At 42.0% G+C, this 16,690-nt stretch overlaps 1 protein-coding gene across 4 annotated transcripts in view; it reads left to right on the forward strand.

The window, feature by feature from the left end:
• Positions 1-16,690, forward strand: part of DYNC1I1 (dynein cytoplasmic 1 intermediate chain 1) — a 183,251-nt gene that overhangs the window by 155,275 nt on the left and 11,286 nt on the right. For all 4 annotated transcript variants that reach the window (XM_015617547.3, XM_015617549.3, XM_015617550.3 and 1 more), the window contains exons 15-16: positions 3,209-3,349; positions 9,569-9,694. In XM_015617547.3, the coding sequence (XP_015473033.1) occupies positions 3,209-3,349; positions 9,569-9,694 (267 nt within the window). The remainder of the gene's footprint in view (positions 1-3,208; positions 3,350-9,568; positions 9,695-16,690) is intronic.

The raw sequence follows: 16,690 nt of genomic DNA on the forward strand, positions 1-16,690 counted from the left end.
GTTAGTTATGGATTGTGTAGGTCTGAACTTTTGGTAATTTAAAACTGCTTTAAAGTGACCTTTACATGGTTCCACATTTCAGCATTTTCTGAAAGCAGTCGGTATCGGTCCTTACTCATAAATCGTTGTATTACAAGATCTGCAGGCCTGGGCCCGTAGTAGGGAAGCAGGCTCTCAGTAAGGAAGTCCTGTGAGCATTCATATACACACTTAAAACTCAGAAATGGAGCCTTCACAATGAAATTGACGTAACTGCTCTCAGACCAGGATGAAACATCAGCATTTAAGAAACACCAGTCGCTGTTAGTATTGAAGACAGGACACAAAGCAAGATGGTCCTTATGCAGTTGTTGTGTTCCTCTCTGGTTAAACAGTGCAAGAAGACAAGACAGTATGGGAAATACTTTCTCTTCTTTCACTGACAGTCAAACTGGAAGGACAGTGATACTGGGGGCAGTGTCAAGTTGTAGATCAGCTCCACTACCACTGCCTGATTTTCATCATATGATTTCTCCCTGATTTCCTAACCACACTGCAGCTCATCTTGCCTTTTGGTTGGGCTGCTCGCAATCCTGCAATTTTTTATTTCTCTACAGTGCTCCACGCCCTATTATTCTCCATTATTTTGTGTGTCATTCCTTGCATGTCTGAGATCTTTCTCAAAAGTCATATTGTGCTTGTTGTCCACACTTTTCCTCTGACTATCTATCTGACCGAATATTTCCACTGTCATAGTAAAGTGTTTCATTTTTGGTATTTGAGGCTTTTCACGTCAAATCCCAGCACCTTTAAAGTGTTTTTATTTTGATAAAAACAAAAGAAACAGAGGCACATCAGCTAAAGCTGTTTACCAGAGACTATACAACATGTGTACAGCAAGATATAGACTAGCACCAAAACTCCTGACCCTTCCTTCTAATGCCTTGGTCTTTATGCAAGAAGTGGAAAATAAAGTAATAGAACTAAAAAATCCATTTAAAAAGTGCCACACTCAGGATCAAAACAAGTTTTGATATGCTGACAAAAAGGAAATGCTGATTGAAATCTGCCCTGGATTGATTGATATCTTAATAGGCCCTTAACTTCTGTGGAATTTTGTTACTTCTCCCATGACATTATATGTTAAAGCACTGTATGTGCAGCGCTTCTTCCATGAATAAGAAATATACCATCCATCTAGCAGTTGACCAGATTTCTTTTTCTTTTGTTATACTACTATCTTCAATGCCCACCAGGATTTAGATACTTGATATATCTGAACCCAAATTAGATGTTTTCAGTGAAAATCCACAGTGCAGTACTGGGAATCCATGTAGTCCTTTCTAAATACTGTTCCCTGGCTCACAGTTGTAAAGATTCACTTTGAAATTTCTTATGAAATACCTCTGCCTCTTGAAAATTTGGTGTTTATTTGGCCTTAGAGCCTGGAAAAGCTTTAGCACGAGCATGTAAGTAATTCCATTAACACATGTAAGTAACTCCACTGATAATATAGTAAGCAGACACAGGTGTTTGGAGAAAAAGACCTTCTTCAGGAACGAAAATATTTTTCTAATTTTTTTAATTTTCTTTTGCAAAACTCCAGCCTGGGAAAAGAAATTAAATGTTGTATAAATTCGAGGTGATAAGGTCAAGCTCTAATTTCATTTCATTGTTACACAAAATGTTTGTTAGTCTTAAGAAATGGACAAAATCCATTAGGCTGGTTACGAAAATTTGAGACCCGATCCTGTAATCAAAGCATCTTTCTTTAATTCAAGCAGAGGAAAACCCAGCCTCTGGAATAAATCCCTATGTATTCTCAGTACATTTTCAAATTACAAAGTCATGTAATTAAATCTCTGAATACTTCCAGTAATTTTTTTGTGATACCTGTAATGGCCAGAAACACTACAGAATTGTTTTCAGTGCTGCAACAGCAACACAGCACATCAATCCTCAGAGACATTGCAGCATAGAGATGGACACACAGCTGTCCCATGCACTGACCCTGCAGTGCTTCCAGCCCCAGCATCCATCCAAGCACCTTGGGGTGCAAGAGCACCAAATCCAAAGCTAGGAAGGACCCGTCTGTAAACAGATGTCAAACCGACTGCATTAGCGCTTTAAATTAATCATATGCGACAGGAAAGCCATATAATAATTGCAGCTAGTCACTCCACTCTTCGGAAAAATAATGCGTGGCAATGCATTGAGGCACTCCGGACAACGTTTCCTTTGTAAAATGCACGAGGGTGCATTCCAGAGGGACCTGACCGAGGTGTTCTACGGGTGGGACGTGGACACTTGCAGGGCCCGCTCCGTGATGCCGCATTTCCCGGGGCCGGGAACCGAGGGGCCGGTCCCGCCGGGCCGCGCTCGCCGGGGAGGCGGCGGGGAACGGCAGGAGGAGGGAGGCACTGAGGGAGACCCTCGGAGAAGTCCCATTGTTTAGATTTCTGTCACAAGCCATGAGAATACTTAATTTCTTTCATCTCTGGAGTTTTCATTATCATTCAAATTTCATTTTCCATTAATTGATCGGGGATTAGCGAAGCCATTATGCAAAAATTAAAGACAAGCCAGATGCGATGAATAATTCATGAGGGACAATTACACTTTATTCCTGGTGTACTTCCTAACTTCCCTCCGACTCCCCGCCTGCTGCAGATGACAGCCTTGCCTCCCTCCCTCGTTCCCTCCCTGCGGAGCCGGCGGGCGCGGGGAGCCCGGGGCGGGGCAGGGCCGGTGCGCTGCCGCCGCCCGCCGCTGGGTGTCAGCCGCCGCCCGCGGTGCTCCCGCCGCCCTCACGATCCCTATCGGAGCCTCCGCCGGCGCGCCGGGCTCGGGCGGGAGCGGGGCTCCGTGCCCGCTGCCTCCCGCACCGCCCTCCGCACCCCCGCCCGCCGCCGGGGTGCCGGGTTACCGGGGTGCCGGGTTACCGGGGTGCCAGGGTACCGGGGTGCCAGGGTACCGGGGTGCCGGCGGGAGCGGCCGCTCCCCCCGCGCCGTCATCCGCGCGTCCCACACCCCTCACACCGGGCATCTCATTTATCCCACCGGACAGTTGTTGCTCCATTAAAGCGCAGTCCCGCCCTTCGCGGAGGACCTTTCATCTGGGGAAGTTTTATGACACTTTGTAAATGTGCAAAGTTTTTAATTAGACTCGCCAGACAGCCCCAGGCAGCACTAGCGCCACGAAGTCTTCATGCCGCTCTCTGCTTTACAGCACAACAAGCCGCTCTACTCCTTTGAAGACAATGCCGACTATGTCTACGATGTCATGTGGTCGCCAGTGCATCCCGCGCTCTTCGCCTGCGTGGACGGGATGGGGCGCCTGGATCTGTGGAACCTGAATAACGACACCGAGGTGAGGGAGGCCGTGAGGCGGCGGTGGGACGGCGCGGGCGGGCGGGCAGCGGGGCGCCGGGAGAGACCTTAACCCTGTGAGGGCCGGCGCTGCCCTGCGAGGGCACCCCTCGCTATCCTCCCAGCCGGGGCTCCGTTCGGGTGCGGAGGGGAGGGTAAGGGAGGGCAGGTCCCGCTGCCGCGGGCGCCCGCCCGCCGTCCCTCCCTCTCTCGCTCCCTCCCTCTCTCGCTCCCTCCCCTGCGGCGGGGCTGCTGCTCTCGGTACCTGTCAGGGGCGGGAGGGCCGACTCCGGCACCCCCGGCAGAAAGCCAACGCAATTAAATGCCGCGGTGCCGGCTCGGGGAGGAGGTTCCCTCCCCCTCTGTTATTTTAAGGTGCCCTTCTAAAGCGCGCCCGTTCTTCAGGTTTGGGTTTTTTTATCTCCCCACCCCGTTCCTGGCGCACGACGCTCCAAGCGCCAGGTTTGCCATGCCGGCCCTCACCCAGGGGTCCCACCTCGGCAGCCCGGCCACGCCGCCGCTGACCGCCAGCGGGGACCGGGCTCGTGTTGGACTGCCTCAGAGACTGCCTCAGAGACTGCCTCTCCCTCTCCACTTACTGTCCTCTGCGCCACATTCTCTGGGGATTGTGCTTTGGGAGCCCCGTGCCAGTGCCTCCAGCGTGTCAGAAACCAAGCGTGTGCCCCTGCCTCTCCCCTCGCACCCTGCCTTCGAGCTGTTTAGTACCCCGCCTCAGTCTTTGAAAGCACGGGGCATCTTTCTCCCATGCCATTTGAGGGCCATACACCCTCATCATTTTTTGTTTTTAAACTTTGGTGCGGAACTTGAAGGTGCAAATGCAAATAACATGTTTTCTTTTCACTGCTGTTAGCTAAATAGTGGGGACCATTGGAAAGGTCGACTTTGAATTTGACTGGTGAGAAAGGATTAATCACAGCACTCTTAGCAAAGCTTGAGACTAATAAACACTGTTTTTTAAAAAGGGTTTTTTCTAAATGTGCCAAACCCCGTTTTTTTCCCTCCTATTATTTAAATTTTTTAAACCAGCAGAGGCTTAAATTGATACTGTCTTTTCTGGATTTGAGTTTCACCCCAAAATGATTTTCAGAAAACCTGTCATCACCTGAGGTCAATCCTAGATGGCCGGTCATCAGTTTTCAGCACAAAAATTGAAATTATTTTTTCAACACACAAAGTCTTCCATATTTTTACTTAATGCAACATAAAATTTAGAACAAATGGACTGTAAGAAAATAAAACATTGCATATTAGCTGGCAAATTTCTTTTGTACGTCCAAAAAAGAGAAGATGGAAGAGCAAGCAGCAATATTTTCATCCATACACCCTATTTTTAAATTTTATTATTTATTTTAAGATTAGTTGTCTCATTAATACACCTTTCACGCAAACCTGCTATGCGTTTCAGTCAGAGTAAAATACGGGCACAGTTTATGGCTTCCAGTGAGTGCTGCTTGCCATAAATAAGCATGGACAGGTAAGAGGAACCAGCACCAGGCACTGCACTGTCAAGGGGAGCAGCGAGGCCTTTTGAAGTGCTCTGAGCAGGAAGCAGTGCAGCCTTTTTAATTAGAGCACATACAGCTGGAGGATATACAGGAGGAGTCTCCTAAGAATTTATTTTGGGAAGGGAGGGACATATCCTTCAGGTGTTCTCATTAATGCAGGCTTAAACACAGAGCATAAAACACAGCATTTTGAGGAGAAAAAAAAAACCCTTTCCCCCCAAGTACCAGAGCTGAAATTGAAATCAACTGATGTTTTGCCATTTTACTCAAGGAGACCATAATTTCTTTCAAAAAAATTAGTCTGTACTGCTTGATCCCATTCCCATCAATAATAAGGCTGTACATAGCAAACTGCTGCATGTTTTCAGTGTGTTTACATATAAATATATAGGAACATCAGAAAAAAAGAATTAATTTCAAGCTTCATCCTGCTTTTATTCTGCATGCAAGGCCACCCCCTGATTTCACAAATTATTTCCGTTCTGAGAGGTCAAAATCAGCTCTCATGTAAGGATCAGACTGGAATTATTTCCATGGCATCCGAGCTTTGTGTTTTTATGAGAATCAAGTTTGGGTCTCTGGACACAGAAATACAATTTGGTTTCCTTACTGAGCACTGATGAAACAAATAAAAACATCTGTAGAAAGGATAAACTGGCAGATTCTGAATAGATGTGAAGTTTTGTTACACAGGAGAAGTAATAGAACTATCTCTGAAAGAGAGAACTGCAAACAGTTCTTCTAAGCATCGTAACCGAAAGTGATCGTTGTTTGCTTTTACCTTCTATCTGGTAGGTCGTAATTAGCTAATAATTTTCCACATTTCTGTAATTGATTATGCCATTTCTGTAATTGATTATGCCGTTTAAGTCTGCACAGCTATTTGCTAAGAAAAACTCCTTGTCAGCACTTCTGCCTTTCTAATAAGAGATTTTGAAACACCTATTTTTTAGATCATTATTACTTTTAGATGTCAGATACGTGATGTCAAAGTATTTGTGAAGGCAGTAGAAAATGACAGGTCTATTACTGTGTTTAACTGCTAGCTATTGATAAAAATCTCTGTGTAAGATCCAGATATGATTGTTATTAATGAGTCCTGGTTTTGTTTAATTTGGGGAATAAGCCGCGTTAATATTTAGGAATTATTTTGAAAATCAATTAAGAAAACACCTGGGTTTAGTTAGCATATGCTACCTTCAAATTTTTGAATCGCAGCAGAGTTTCCATTAGTGTTGCTCTCGGTATTTATTGAAAACATTTTTCCTGAGAGCTAGATGCTTTCTGACCAAATAACTTAGATTATTACACTGTACTAAGGATTTAATCAGTGTAATAATTATTTTCAAAATCTCATGGCAAAGTTGCAAGGCTATTGGTGTACTTCATGTTTATTTCTGCATATCAGAAATTATTTTTGTAATAGCAAGGAAAACCAGCACGTTTTATTTTGTACCTTATAAATGCATATTAGAAAAAGTTGAAAAGAAAAAAATCCTTACCCACTCCATCATTCTTTTGCAAAACGAATATTCTTTTTATGGATCAGTCTAGTGAGGCTGGCAAACAGTTTCAGGATAGCAAATGCTGATTTCTTACCTATATATCCATAACATTTATTTTTTGATCAAGAGTGGAGAAGATATCTTGGTGCTTGATGAGTCTTATTTATGTATGAGCTGATATGAAGCTGACAAAGTCGCTTATTTCTTCTGTGTTATATCCTGTTCAGATGTTTCTCAGGTTTTTTGCGTGCTGTACCTTGGTTTTTAAAGTGAGAACGGTGTCTATATCTAGAAACAGGTAATAGATATATTTGCAAGCAGGTTTTGACACTACATAGGCAATAAAAAACCAAAAAAACTATATTCTTATCATGCGGATTTTTCTGGCTGCATCTTTCTTAATCTGTTATCTGTTGAAATTTCATTTTAAAATTGTTTAAAATCTGACAAGCACCAACTTCAGAGAATTTATAAAGTACTTCAAATGTAATTTTAAAAACATAATGCTACCATTATAAATAAACTCTTACCTTGAAGTCTAAACTAGGCATGTGTAATTTAAACTATCACTACTGAGAGCAGACAAATCTATTTTAAGATACTATGGTTTGACTATATTTCTCTCCGTACCACTGGAGAAAAGGTTTTTTTCCTTTGGATTTTTAAAGACTGTTTCAGTATTGCTTTTTATTTTGTTAGATAGCTTTGTGAATTAGTAACAGGATTTTTCAAAACCATCGGGTTCTGAAAAAAGCACGGGTTGTGTCTTGTGTCTGTGGCATTCATGCTGCTTATTTTTATGTGGAACACTGAAAGAATGCTGTATTAACAACAACAAAAAGTAAACCACCAAAAGCAAAAACCTAAACCAAACCCCAGCTCTAGAGTTATGTATTACAACCTCCTGAAAGATTTTGTGAAAATTCAATGCCTTAAATATAGACTGTATATTTCTACATGAAACACATATCTGGGATCTGAAGTTTTCTGAGAAACATAGCTGGTTTGTGGCTTAGTCTTCTAAAATGTGTCATTTAGCTGTTTGAAAAAACCCATTCCCAAATGAGGTTATGAAATTAATTTTGGCTGCATTTTTTTCCCCCCCACCAGAAATCTGTGATGGCAGCAGTTAAACTTGCTTGTTTTCTACTGTGATTTTTATCATGGATAAATGACTCCATGTCAGTTTAAGGCCATTGGCTCTTCTTAGGTAACAGACTCAGGACAAGGAGTTAGTGCATGCCAGCTTTTTTGGGTAATACTGCCTTGGACAGGACCTGGGCCTTGCACAACAGGGAGATGAGTCCAGTGGTTATTTGCATTTGAATGACTTCCTAAAGAGGGGGAGGATGGTATCTGCTTTCTGACCGATATCCAGCATTATTTCTACATCATTCATCATTCTGGAAACAAAATCCTCCTGCACTTCTCACGTGGGCCTCAGGACGCTGCTGTGAAGCCTTTTGCCGAGGTGATGCTTTAGCTGTGGCAGCATCCTTGTGCTTGAGGTGCCAGCTGGTTTGGCAGCCTGGTGCCAGGGTTGGTGAGGGGGAGCAGGGAGCCTCCAGGGGGAGAGGGAAGGGAAGCAGCCCTGCTTCCCGGTCCTTGTCCAGCTGCTGGCCTGGCAGTGCACGCGCTGTGGCTGTAACAGAGTCTCAGCAAGTCTGCAGAGCTTCAGCTTTCTGCTGTCACTTGTCTGTTGTGACACAATGAAGGCATTAGGGCTGAGGAGGAGACTGCCATCAGAGCTACACAATGTTCATTTTAAAATTATTTTCCTCCAGGATCTTTAGACCTGTCTCACAACAAAAATGTAAAGCTACAGTCGAAGAACCGAGATGAGGTCAGCAAAATACTGGTTTTGTTAATCTTGCCAGTTTGTCAGTGTTTAGACCAGGGTTTAATACAACCTTCAAGCTGCTTTCTTCCTGCTCCTGCTGCACTGTACTGCCAATAAGGACAGAAGGAGTACCTGTCACTCCTCTCAGGGTAGCCTGGACTCCATTTCTTGTCTAGCTACCTCTTTTCACCTAGACTGCTCTACATTCTATGCCCATGTATACATCCTGGGACACTCCCTTGTCATCTCACAATGTGACTGAAACCTTTTCCCACCAGATAGATCTGGTGGAGGAGTTGTTTTTGCAGCTATCCTATCCTGTTTGCCTTGACCTAAAAGGCACTGAAACTAAAAAGCCTTGTTTGGAAGACTGTTGTGCCAAGCGACAGGCTCCTTGCTCAGGCAGGTTCTCTCCTATTAAAGGCAGCTGGGTGGAGCATTAGTAGGCTTTCAGGTTACTGTCATTTGTCATATGAGGTGACCTAAATCAACTGAGTGATCCACCTATCTGGGACAATCACCCACTCAGTTCCTTCCTCCTGCCGCATCTTTTGATGCCCTCATTCCAGCATAGATGACAAATACTTCTCTTAAGATCATGTTCGTTGCTTTATTCACCCCACGCATTAACCAGAATTTTTATGTATTCTTGTGGATCACCTGTTAAGTTGGTTGACTTGGGGCAGGGAGGAGGTTTAAGAATTAGACAGCATCCAGGTGTATTTAAAGCAGAAGTAATGTCCTGGGGATGTAAAAGAGAATTGTGGAAATATATTGTAGGAGTTCAAAAATGTCAGCTCAGCTGTTCTCACTTCTGCCTTGTTGTCACTCTAAAGTGATTAGCTCAGGACTTTTCTGATAGAATACCTAAGTTTCAGCCTCTGCATCTAGCCACAGGGGTGAGTATGGATTCAGAGGATACATGAGTCCTCTATATTCAGCATGAATACAGAGATGTGTCTGCTGACCATCAGGTTATCTGGGTCTGAGTCAGAAGCCATGGCAGGACTGAAGCCAAATCCTGCTCTCAGTTGTTTCTTGGTCATATTAGTGACTTTTGAGAAAAAAGATTTGGTTTTGCATGTTTCCACGGCTAAGGGGGGAAAAAAATGGCTTCACTTACTTCCCTTTACTGTTCATTCCAAACAATCTCTGACTTCTCTCTTTTTAGCACATGTGATCAAAGAAACAATGAACCCTTTTCCTTTTTTTTTCTCACCCCATTGAGAGTCGTTTGCTTCTTCCAGCAATGCCAGGGGACTTTGACTCATGTGGGACATTCAGAATTGACCCCTGGGTTTGTAGGCAGTGTGATTTAATTGTCCTTCCTGTTCCTATTGTTTCAACAGGTTCCCACAGCCAGTGTCACCATAGAAGGAGCGTCTGCCCTCAACCGTGTCCGCTGGGCCCAGGCTGGGAAGGAGGTGGCAGTTGGTGATTCAGAAGGCCGCATATGGGTCTATGATGTTGGAGAGGTATCTTCTTCTGGGATTATTTTGTGGTTTGTTTGTTTTGTTGGGGGTTTGTGTTTCGTTTTTAAGCTCAGCTCCTGAAGACTGCCACATCCAAGTTTAAGAAAGAATTCTGTCTTATTCTTTCAGTGGAGTCTGCGTTGAATTTGGGTTGCCAACAGTGTATTAGTTGTAAAGCTACTTGCAAAAGAGTTAACTTGTTAAAGTCTCATGAGAGAAGCCTCTTTTGAAAGCTTCCAGTGTTTTTCAAGCTGTTTTGTTATAATAATCCTGTGGGTACACTTGGAAAAAAATTAAAAGAACATAAAGAAAAAATTGAGGTGCAAAAAGAGGCAGCGCTGTTGTAAAGTTGGTCCTAAAAGGTTCACCTTTTATACTCCAGTATCTGTTATTTTATGACTGGCTTATTGCTGCAAGTTTTTGCCAGCATGACATGCACAGAATGCATCTCTTCTTTTGATACTGCTTCATATGTCTGAATACATGCAAGAGTACTAACAGGAGGAAATGAGAGGTGTCATTTTGAGGGATGGTAGGTGCATGCGTGATAGACAATAGCAGGTTACATATTCTGTGTCTAAGGCTGTTCTCAATTCACCCTGCTACATCTTATAACATGCATCTAAACTGCACTGTTTGGCAGTGATGAATCTCACTCTTTGTTGATGAATGCAGTATAAAATGTTCCATCGGCATTACAATCCCTTGGAACAGTTAAGGGTGAATCTCTGAGCAATCAGCTTTTATGTAGAGAATTTGTTTTCCATCATTATCTGTGATAGGATACTGAGATACTCATCTCTACACAGTAGGGAAACATTATAGAATGCATACAGAATTATCTGTAACTCTCATAAAATGATTTTATGGCCCATAGCAAAATTGCTTGTGCATGACTCATTTTTGGATTTCATTCACTAGTGCAGGAGTTGCCCTGCCTCACAAATGTTTGCTAAAACTTCTTGCCATGTTGTTAGCATAATCTCTAAATTGTCTAAGGTTACTGTGCTCAGATTTCCACAGTGACACTGGCAGGTCAGCTGTTTTTATTTATTTTTCATTTTTGCATGACTGATCTGTCTTTCAAGTGATACGAAAGGCTGTGGAAATGTCTTTGATGACAGCACAGTCTGATCTTGTCTGAGAGTCTAGACAGGCTGCAGAAATGTCTCTTTTTGCATATCATACACCAAATCATTCATAAGACTGTTTACTCCTGCAAGTTCACCCAGAAGAAAATAGTGTTCTACGCAGAAGTAGCAATATTGAAGTTTTTGACCTTTCCTCTGTATAATAAGACGTCATCTTGCAAAATGAGTCACAGTGATACACTCAAATAAAAAAGAAAGACGGGATTCTATTACTTGAAAAAGAAAACAGAGTCATTCAGCAGTATTGATTTGTGTGAGTCCAGTTCAGTGCTATGTAAAGGCTTCTGCTTTAAGGATGCTCTGTGCCCTGCCCATGCAGAGCCTCAGTGTCTCCAGCTCAGCTCCATATCCGCTTAAGTAAACCAATGGATGTCTATCCACATGGCTACTGACAGACCAGTGCCAATCCTCCTCTTCTGTAATGAATGGAGGAAATCATTAATTTGTCGCCTGGTTCAGTCAGGCAGTATCAGTCTCTGCAGTAATTACTGTATGAAATTTAGGAAAGGTCATCTGGGCTGCAGCACTGCTGGGGCTGCTGTGGTGTTAGTGCCTTGTTCTGGTTTAAAAGAGAGGGTGCTTGTATATTCCCTAGGCCAGCTGTTCTCACTATAAAGCCTCAAGTGAGATGCAGAAATACTTTGCAGATCAAGTGCCTGGAACCAAGGGCATAGACAGTGAGTAGCAGCCTCTTGGGTCATTAAGTCTGTGGGCTAGTCTGTAAAGAGCTCTTTGATGAGAGTCCATCCTTAGCTGTCCTCAGGCACGACACATGGGGGATTCACAGTGCACATGCACTTTTGGAAGTGTCTGGTGCAGAAATATGGCAGCCTTTAGGGATTTTGCTTTACTTCACTGTGCAGACACTGGCCAGGTTTTGGCTCAGCTGGGGTCCTCCTTTGACTGTCTTTTTTGTAGGGGTTTGTTTTTGGGATCTGATGGGGCTGGTCTGACAGTTTAAACAGAAAATTTCTTCTTCTCCTGGCAGCCATCCTTAGCCACATCCCTCACTGCCCAGTTTTTGTGCAGGTAGCAGTGCTTATGCAGAGAGAGACGGATCAGTAGAGAAGTATTTATTTGTTGGCTTTGTTTTCTTGGGACTGTTTTGCTCCATGAACTGACTCATGTGGAATTAGATGAGTGAGCATGTGGCTGGGGTCAAGGGGCTGGGAGCTGGACTGTACAGCACCAGCAGCAGCTAACTTTTGTATTTGACCCAGCACTGTTGCAAATCCTGACACTAAGCTGTGAAAGGTGGCCTTTGTGCAACAGCACTCTCCTTGTCTCCTACAACATCAGCTTCTGAAAAGGCCTCATCACTGGAAGAGCTCATCTCTGCCTGGCTGATAACTCAGTAGCATCCACTTGTTTGAAGGTGCATCTCCCTGATTTGGGAAGATAGGTGTGATTACTTGCATTAGAAAGTCAGCAGGCCGCTTTAGAAAGACCCTAAATACACTCACCAAAACCATGAATGCTCCACTTGTACTGCACCCTTTTAAAAACCCTTTTTTTTCTTGTGACTGTTCCAAATGTCATATTAGATCAGCTGTAAACTCATAAAGCACTGGTTCCATCAGAAGAAAAAAATACTATATTTGTATTTTAACATAGCATCTTATCTTTAAATTTCACCTTACTAGATAAATAGTTTCTCTTACCTGTTTCTTAGACAACATTCACTCTGTGAATTTTGGTCAGAGGAGAAAATACCAGGCTATCAACCATTAAGGGAAAAATTAAGTGGTAGGAATTTTTACTTTGATAGATTCATCATGGTTTTAAGGAACTACCCCAGAGAGCAGTAAAGTTTACTGCTGCTATCAACCCCTATGGTATAAAAAGAAAACGTGACCCAAGTGAAAAACATAAGACATAAGGCCTAACCTTGCATCCTTTGTGAAGGTAAGGAGTGTGGGATTGGGGCTGTTTTCACTTGTGTAAAAATTTAGGATTGGCCCGTATTGATACGTCATCCAGTCATGGTCTTTATGACAAGAAATGTCAGACACATGAAGAACATGGCAGGGTCCATGACCAGGGAGTTAAAAGCAATGGTGACACTTCCAGTTAGGCTATATAGTGCTGTCTCTTTGACTATGTACTTTTAGTTGTTTGATTTTGGCATCACATCTGAAAATAACTGAACACATTTATTTTCACAGTGAGGGGTCTATTTTCTCCTCTATGCGTGTGCTTTATGCCCATTAGCATTAATAGGAGTTACACACACACAATCCAGCAGAGAGGAGACTTAAACAGTCCATATAGATGTGCTCTTGTGGATCAGCAAACACTGTTTTAAAGAATGTGAATTATAAAATAAAATAGAAACTCAAACACACAAAAATCCAATTGTTTCAGTGTGATGGGATCTTAAACCTATACAACTTAACTAGTACATATAACCAATCATTGTAAATGCACTTTAGTCTCCATAAGATCTATATATTCAAACTATTGCTGGCATAGTAATTGTGATATTATCATTGTGATTGTTCGTATAATATATTTTAGCATCTGTGGCCTTATGGCTAATTTACTGGGCAGCAAGTTTTCTGTATGGTAGAAGCTGGTTTTAACAGAGCATGGACCACTGCCTATAGATTTATTCACATGTTCAGGTGATTGATAGTTAGCCCTAACTGCATGTCTGTTTTGCAGATATATTTTCTAGAAAGCTTGCTCCCATTGTGCACGCTTCAGTGATGTTAAACACTGCCTGCTGTCATAAATATTCTCTAACAACCATGTTTGTTGCTTACCTGGCTTATTGCAAATGCTCTTTGTGCCTTTGGTTGTCAAAGAAGCAGCTTCTCATCCACTTTCTATGATTTCTTTTCTTTTTTTTTTTCCCATTTATGTCTTCCAGGTCATACTGTGCTTGCACTGTGAGTACATAGATAAAAACTGTGAGTCAATGACTTCTTATTTGATTCTAATAAAATATAAAATAAGTTTGCAACATAGGATCACAGAATTTGAAACTGTAATCATAAGGAGCATAATGCAGTACATTATTCTGTTTAAGTAGTTATGGGACGAACTATTGCATCTGTTTGGTAGCTTTTCAGACAGTTAGTTCCAGTCATGCTTTTAAAAGGCAACTAGTATGACAGGTGGACTGAGGAGAAGTAAGAAAATGTCTTTCTCAAGACATCCAGGGAGGCTGGCTCTGCCAATGAAGCAGTTACCTGGGATTCTTGGTATGGTTACTACCTCTGTCCTTGCTTCCTTGCAGTGAAATCAGAATCATATGGAAGTTTATGTGACTTTGTTAGGTTTCAGAGTTAATACTGCCTTAAGCCTTTTTAGGGCTGCTGTGTTAGGTTGATTGTGTACTTCCCCATTTGCTCTATGATAGGTGTTAATCCCGTATCTCATTTTCAAGTACATGACCAGAGAGGGAGGAGCTGGTAACTGCCCTGAAGTATGTGGATGAAGTTGTACTGTAAGGATATCATGCTGGTGCCTATAAAATAATTTCCTTTGATTTCAGCAGCCTTTAACAGCTGCTCTGAAATTCCTAAGGTTCTAGACCGAAAGAAAAATATATTTGTGACCAGCACTCACATTTAAGCATGACTATTGAGTCACTTGTTTTTCTGGCTAGAGTAGGGAAGCATTTGTACTTTGTACTCCTGTCTTGAGATCCTTGCGTTTCACTATAGATTTCATACAGGGAACACATATCCAGCATCTCCTTCATGCAGTTAAAAACTGCTGTAGCCCAGAGAGAGAAATATGAAGCTATATTTTGTGTCATGTAGTTACACAGGTAGATTTTCCAGTAGGTTTGCTTTTGCCATCATAAAGCTTCTGTAGAGTATATATTGAGTTGGGAAGTTTCTGCCAGAAAAGCAGAGTTGAGACTCACCATAAAACATTTTATTTTAAAATCTGTGTTGAGTTACAAGTATTCTTGGAACACAGATAAATGGCTCATACACATATCATGAAGGCAAATTTGAGCAATAATAAGGGGTTGTGCTTACAACCAAGTTTTATTCAAAAACATTCAAAGATTAAGTAAGACACAGTAGTTACAACAACATGCACAATCCAGGCATAAAGGATAATTAAATTTCACCATTGATATTTCTGCTGGGGAGATTGGAACCCTGGCCTCAGAGAATTTTAAAAACGTGTTTTAACAAAGCAGAATCTCTTAAGAGTTGTTGGAAAATGTAAAGAACTAAGGTTTTGATTTGCTTTGTCTTCCAGTTTATAAGTTGAAAAAAAAAAAACTGGAAGCATTTAGAGATGACAAAAAAAAAATATAAGGAACTTCAGCTTTTTACTTGAATAATGTCTGAAATACTGAGCAGAACAAGCTCCTTGTCCCTCATCATTTCAATTTTGACTGATATAGTCTGTATTCACAAAGGGATTTTTGAAGTAGGTTAAATAAGAACTCCCTAATGAAAAAAATGCACTAGTTTGAAATCAGTCAATTTAATTACTGTGTTTTATGAAGGCCATTACCCATTGCTGATTACTAGGGTGATAAAATCTTTAAGCTTTGGTAGCCTCCATAGGGGGTGAGCTGATCTAAGTAGAGCAAAGTCCAGTCATTATCACCCTAAATACTTGTGTTTCTCATTACAATATTCATTACTTTAGGTTACTGTGAACGCTTTGAGGTCTTTATGTAAGCACTGGTTTATTCCTCTGTAGAAAAGCAATGTTATGTTGATAAGTTAAAACCAAGTGTTTATATACTTCTACAGTTTAAAAGGAGGTTTAGCTACATCCATATATAGAAATGTGTAAATTTATACCTCTGATATAAATTTCCCTATACACACCTATTGAAAGCTGTTTGCTTGTTGGTGAGGTTGTATTAAACTGATAAGAAATGGAAAGGGATAAAAGTTACCTTGTTATTTCAGTCTGTTTTTGTACTTAAAGAAGCTGGAATGGAGGCTTATGTTCCTAATAACAATCTTTATTAGGGAAGTACTTTTCAAGAGGGAAAACTGAGCCGTGATCTAATTAATCTGAGTTACCTAAGGCTGGTTGCTGAGGATTGGAGCTCTTTATCTACAGTGCCAGCCTGTGCCCTTGCACTTTCCTTCCTCTGCCACCTCTTGCGTATCATGTGGCATCACTGGGTCTCTGCCCTTCTCAGTCTCCCTCATCATGGGTTTCAGACTTACAAAGCAGCTTCATAAACTGATGTTGTTTAAAAGATCAAAACTTTGTAAATGCTCTTTGCACCTTTGGTTGTAAAAGAAGCAGCTTCTCGTCCACCTTCTCTTACTTCTGTTACTTCTATTACTTCATTTTCCTTTTTTTTCTCCATCTGTCTCTTCCAGGTCATATCCATATTTTGCAGTATGAGTGCAAAATTTCTTATTCTTATGTTTAAAAAAGTATTTTATATTAAAAAAGAACTCTTGAAATGTGTCAGAGAAGGATGTGGATCTGGGTTACAGGGAGAGCAGAGTAGCCTGTAGAAAGGGACAGAAGAACTTGGTGTGTTTAAGCCAGGGAAGTGTGAGCCTGGTGGCAATGTAGAAGTTTTCATGTTCTTGCAGAGTGCTTGGGGGCAGAGGAGGAGACCTCGTAGAGCTGAGGACATGCTGCCACCAGCGCATGTGGCTGCAAGCTGGCCGTGTATTCACTGGAGTCAAAAGTTAAAAGAACATTTTTAACTATCAGAAGGCTGAAGTGCCAGAGTGGGTAGAGATGGTGGGACAAACATCCTCTCAAAGTGGAGCCTGTCCCCAGGATTTTGTGATGTGTTTGTGTGGGATGCAGAAGTGTGTCACACCTGGTGTACAGGGTTACTCTCCTGCCCAAGCCCAGATATTTGCTTATTCCTGGCAACAGTTTCTTCTGTTTC

Source organism: Parus major, chromosome 2 (assembly GCF_001522545.3).
Source record: "Parus major isolate Abel chromosome 2, Parus_major1.1, whole genome shotgun sequence".
Taxonomy (NCBI): Eukaryota; Metazoa; Chordata; class Aves; order Passeriformes; family Paridae; genus Parus; species Parus major.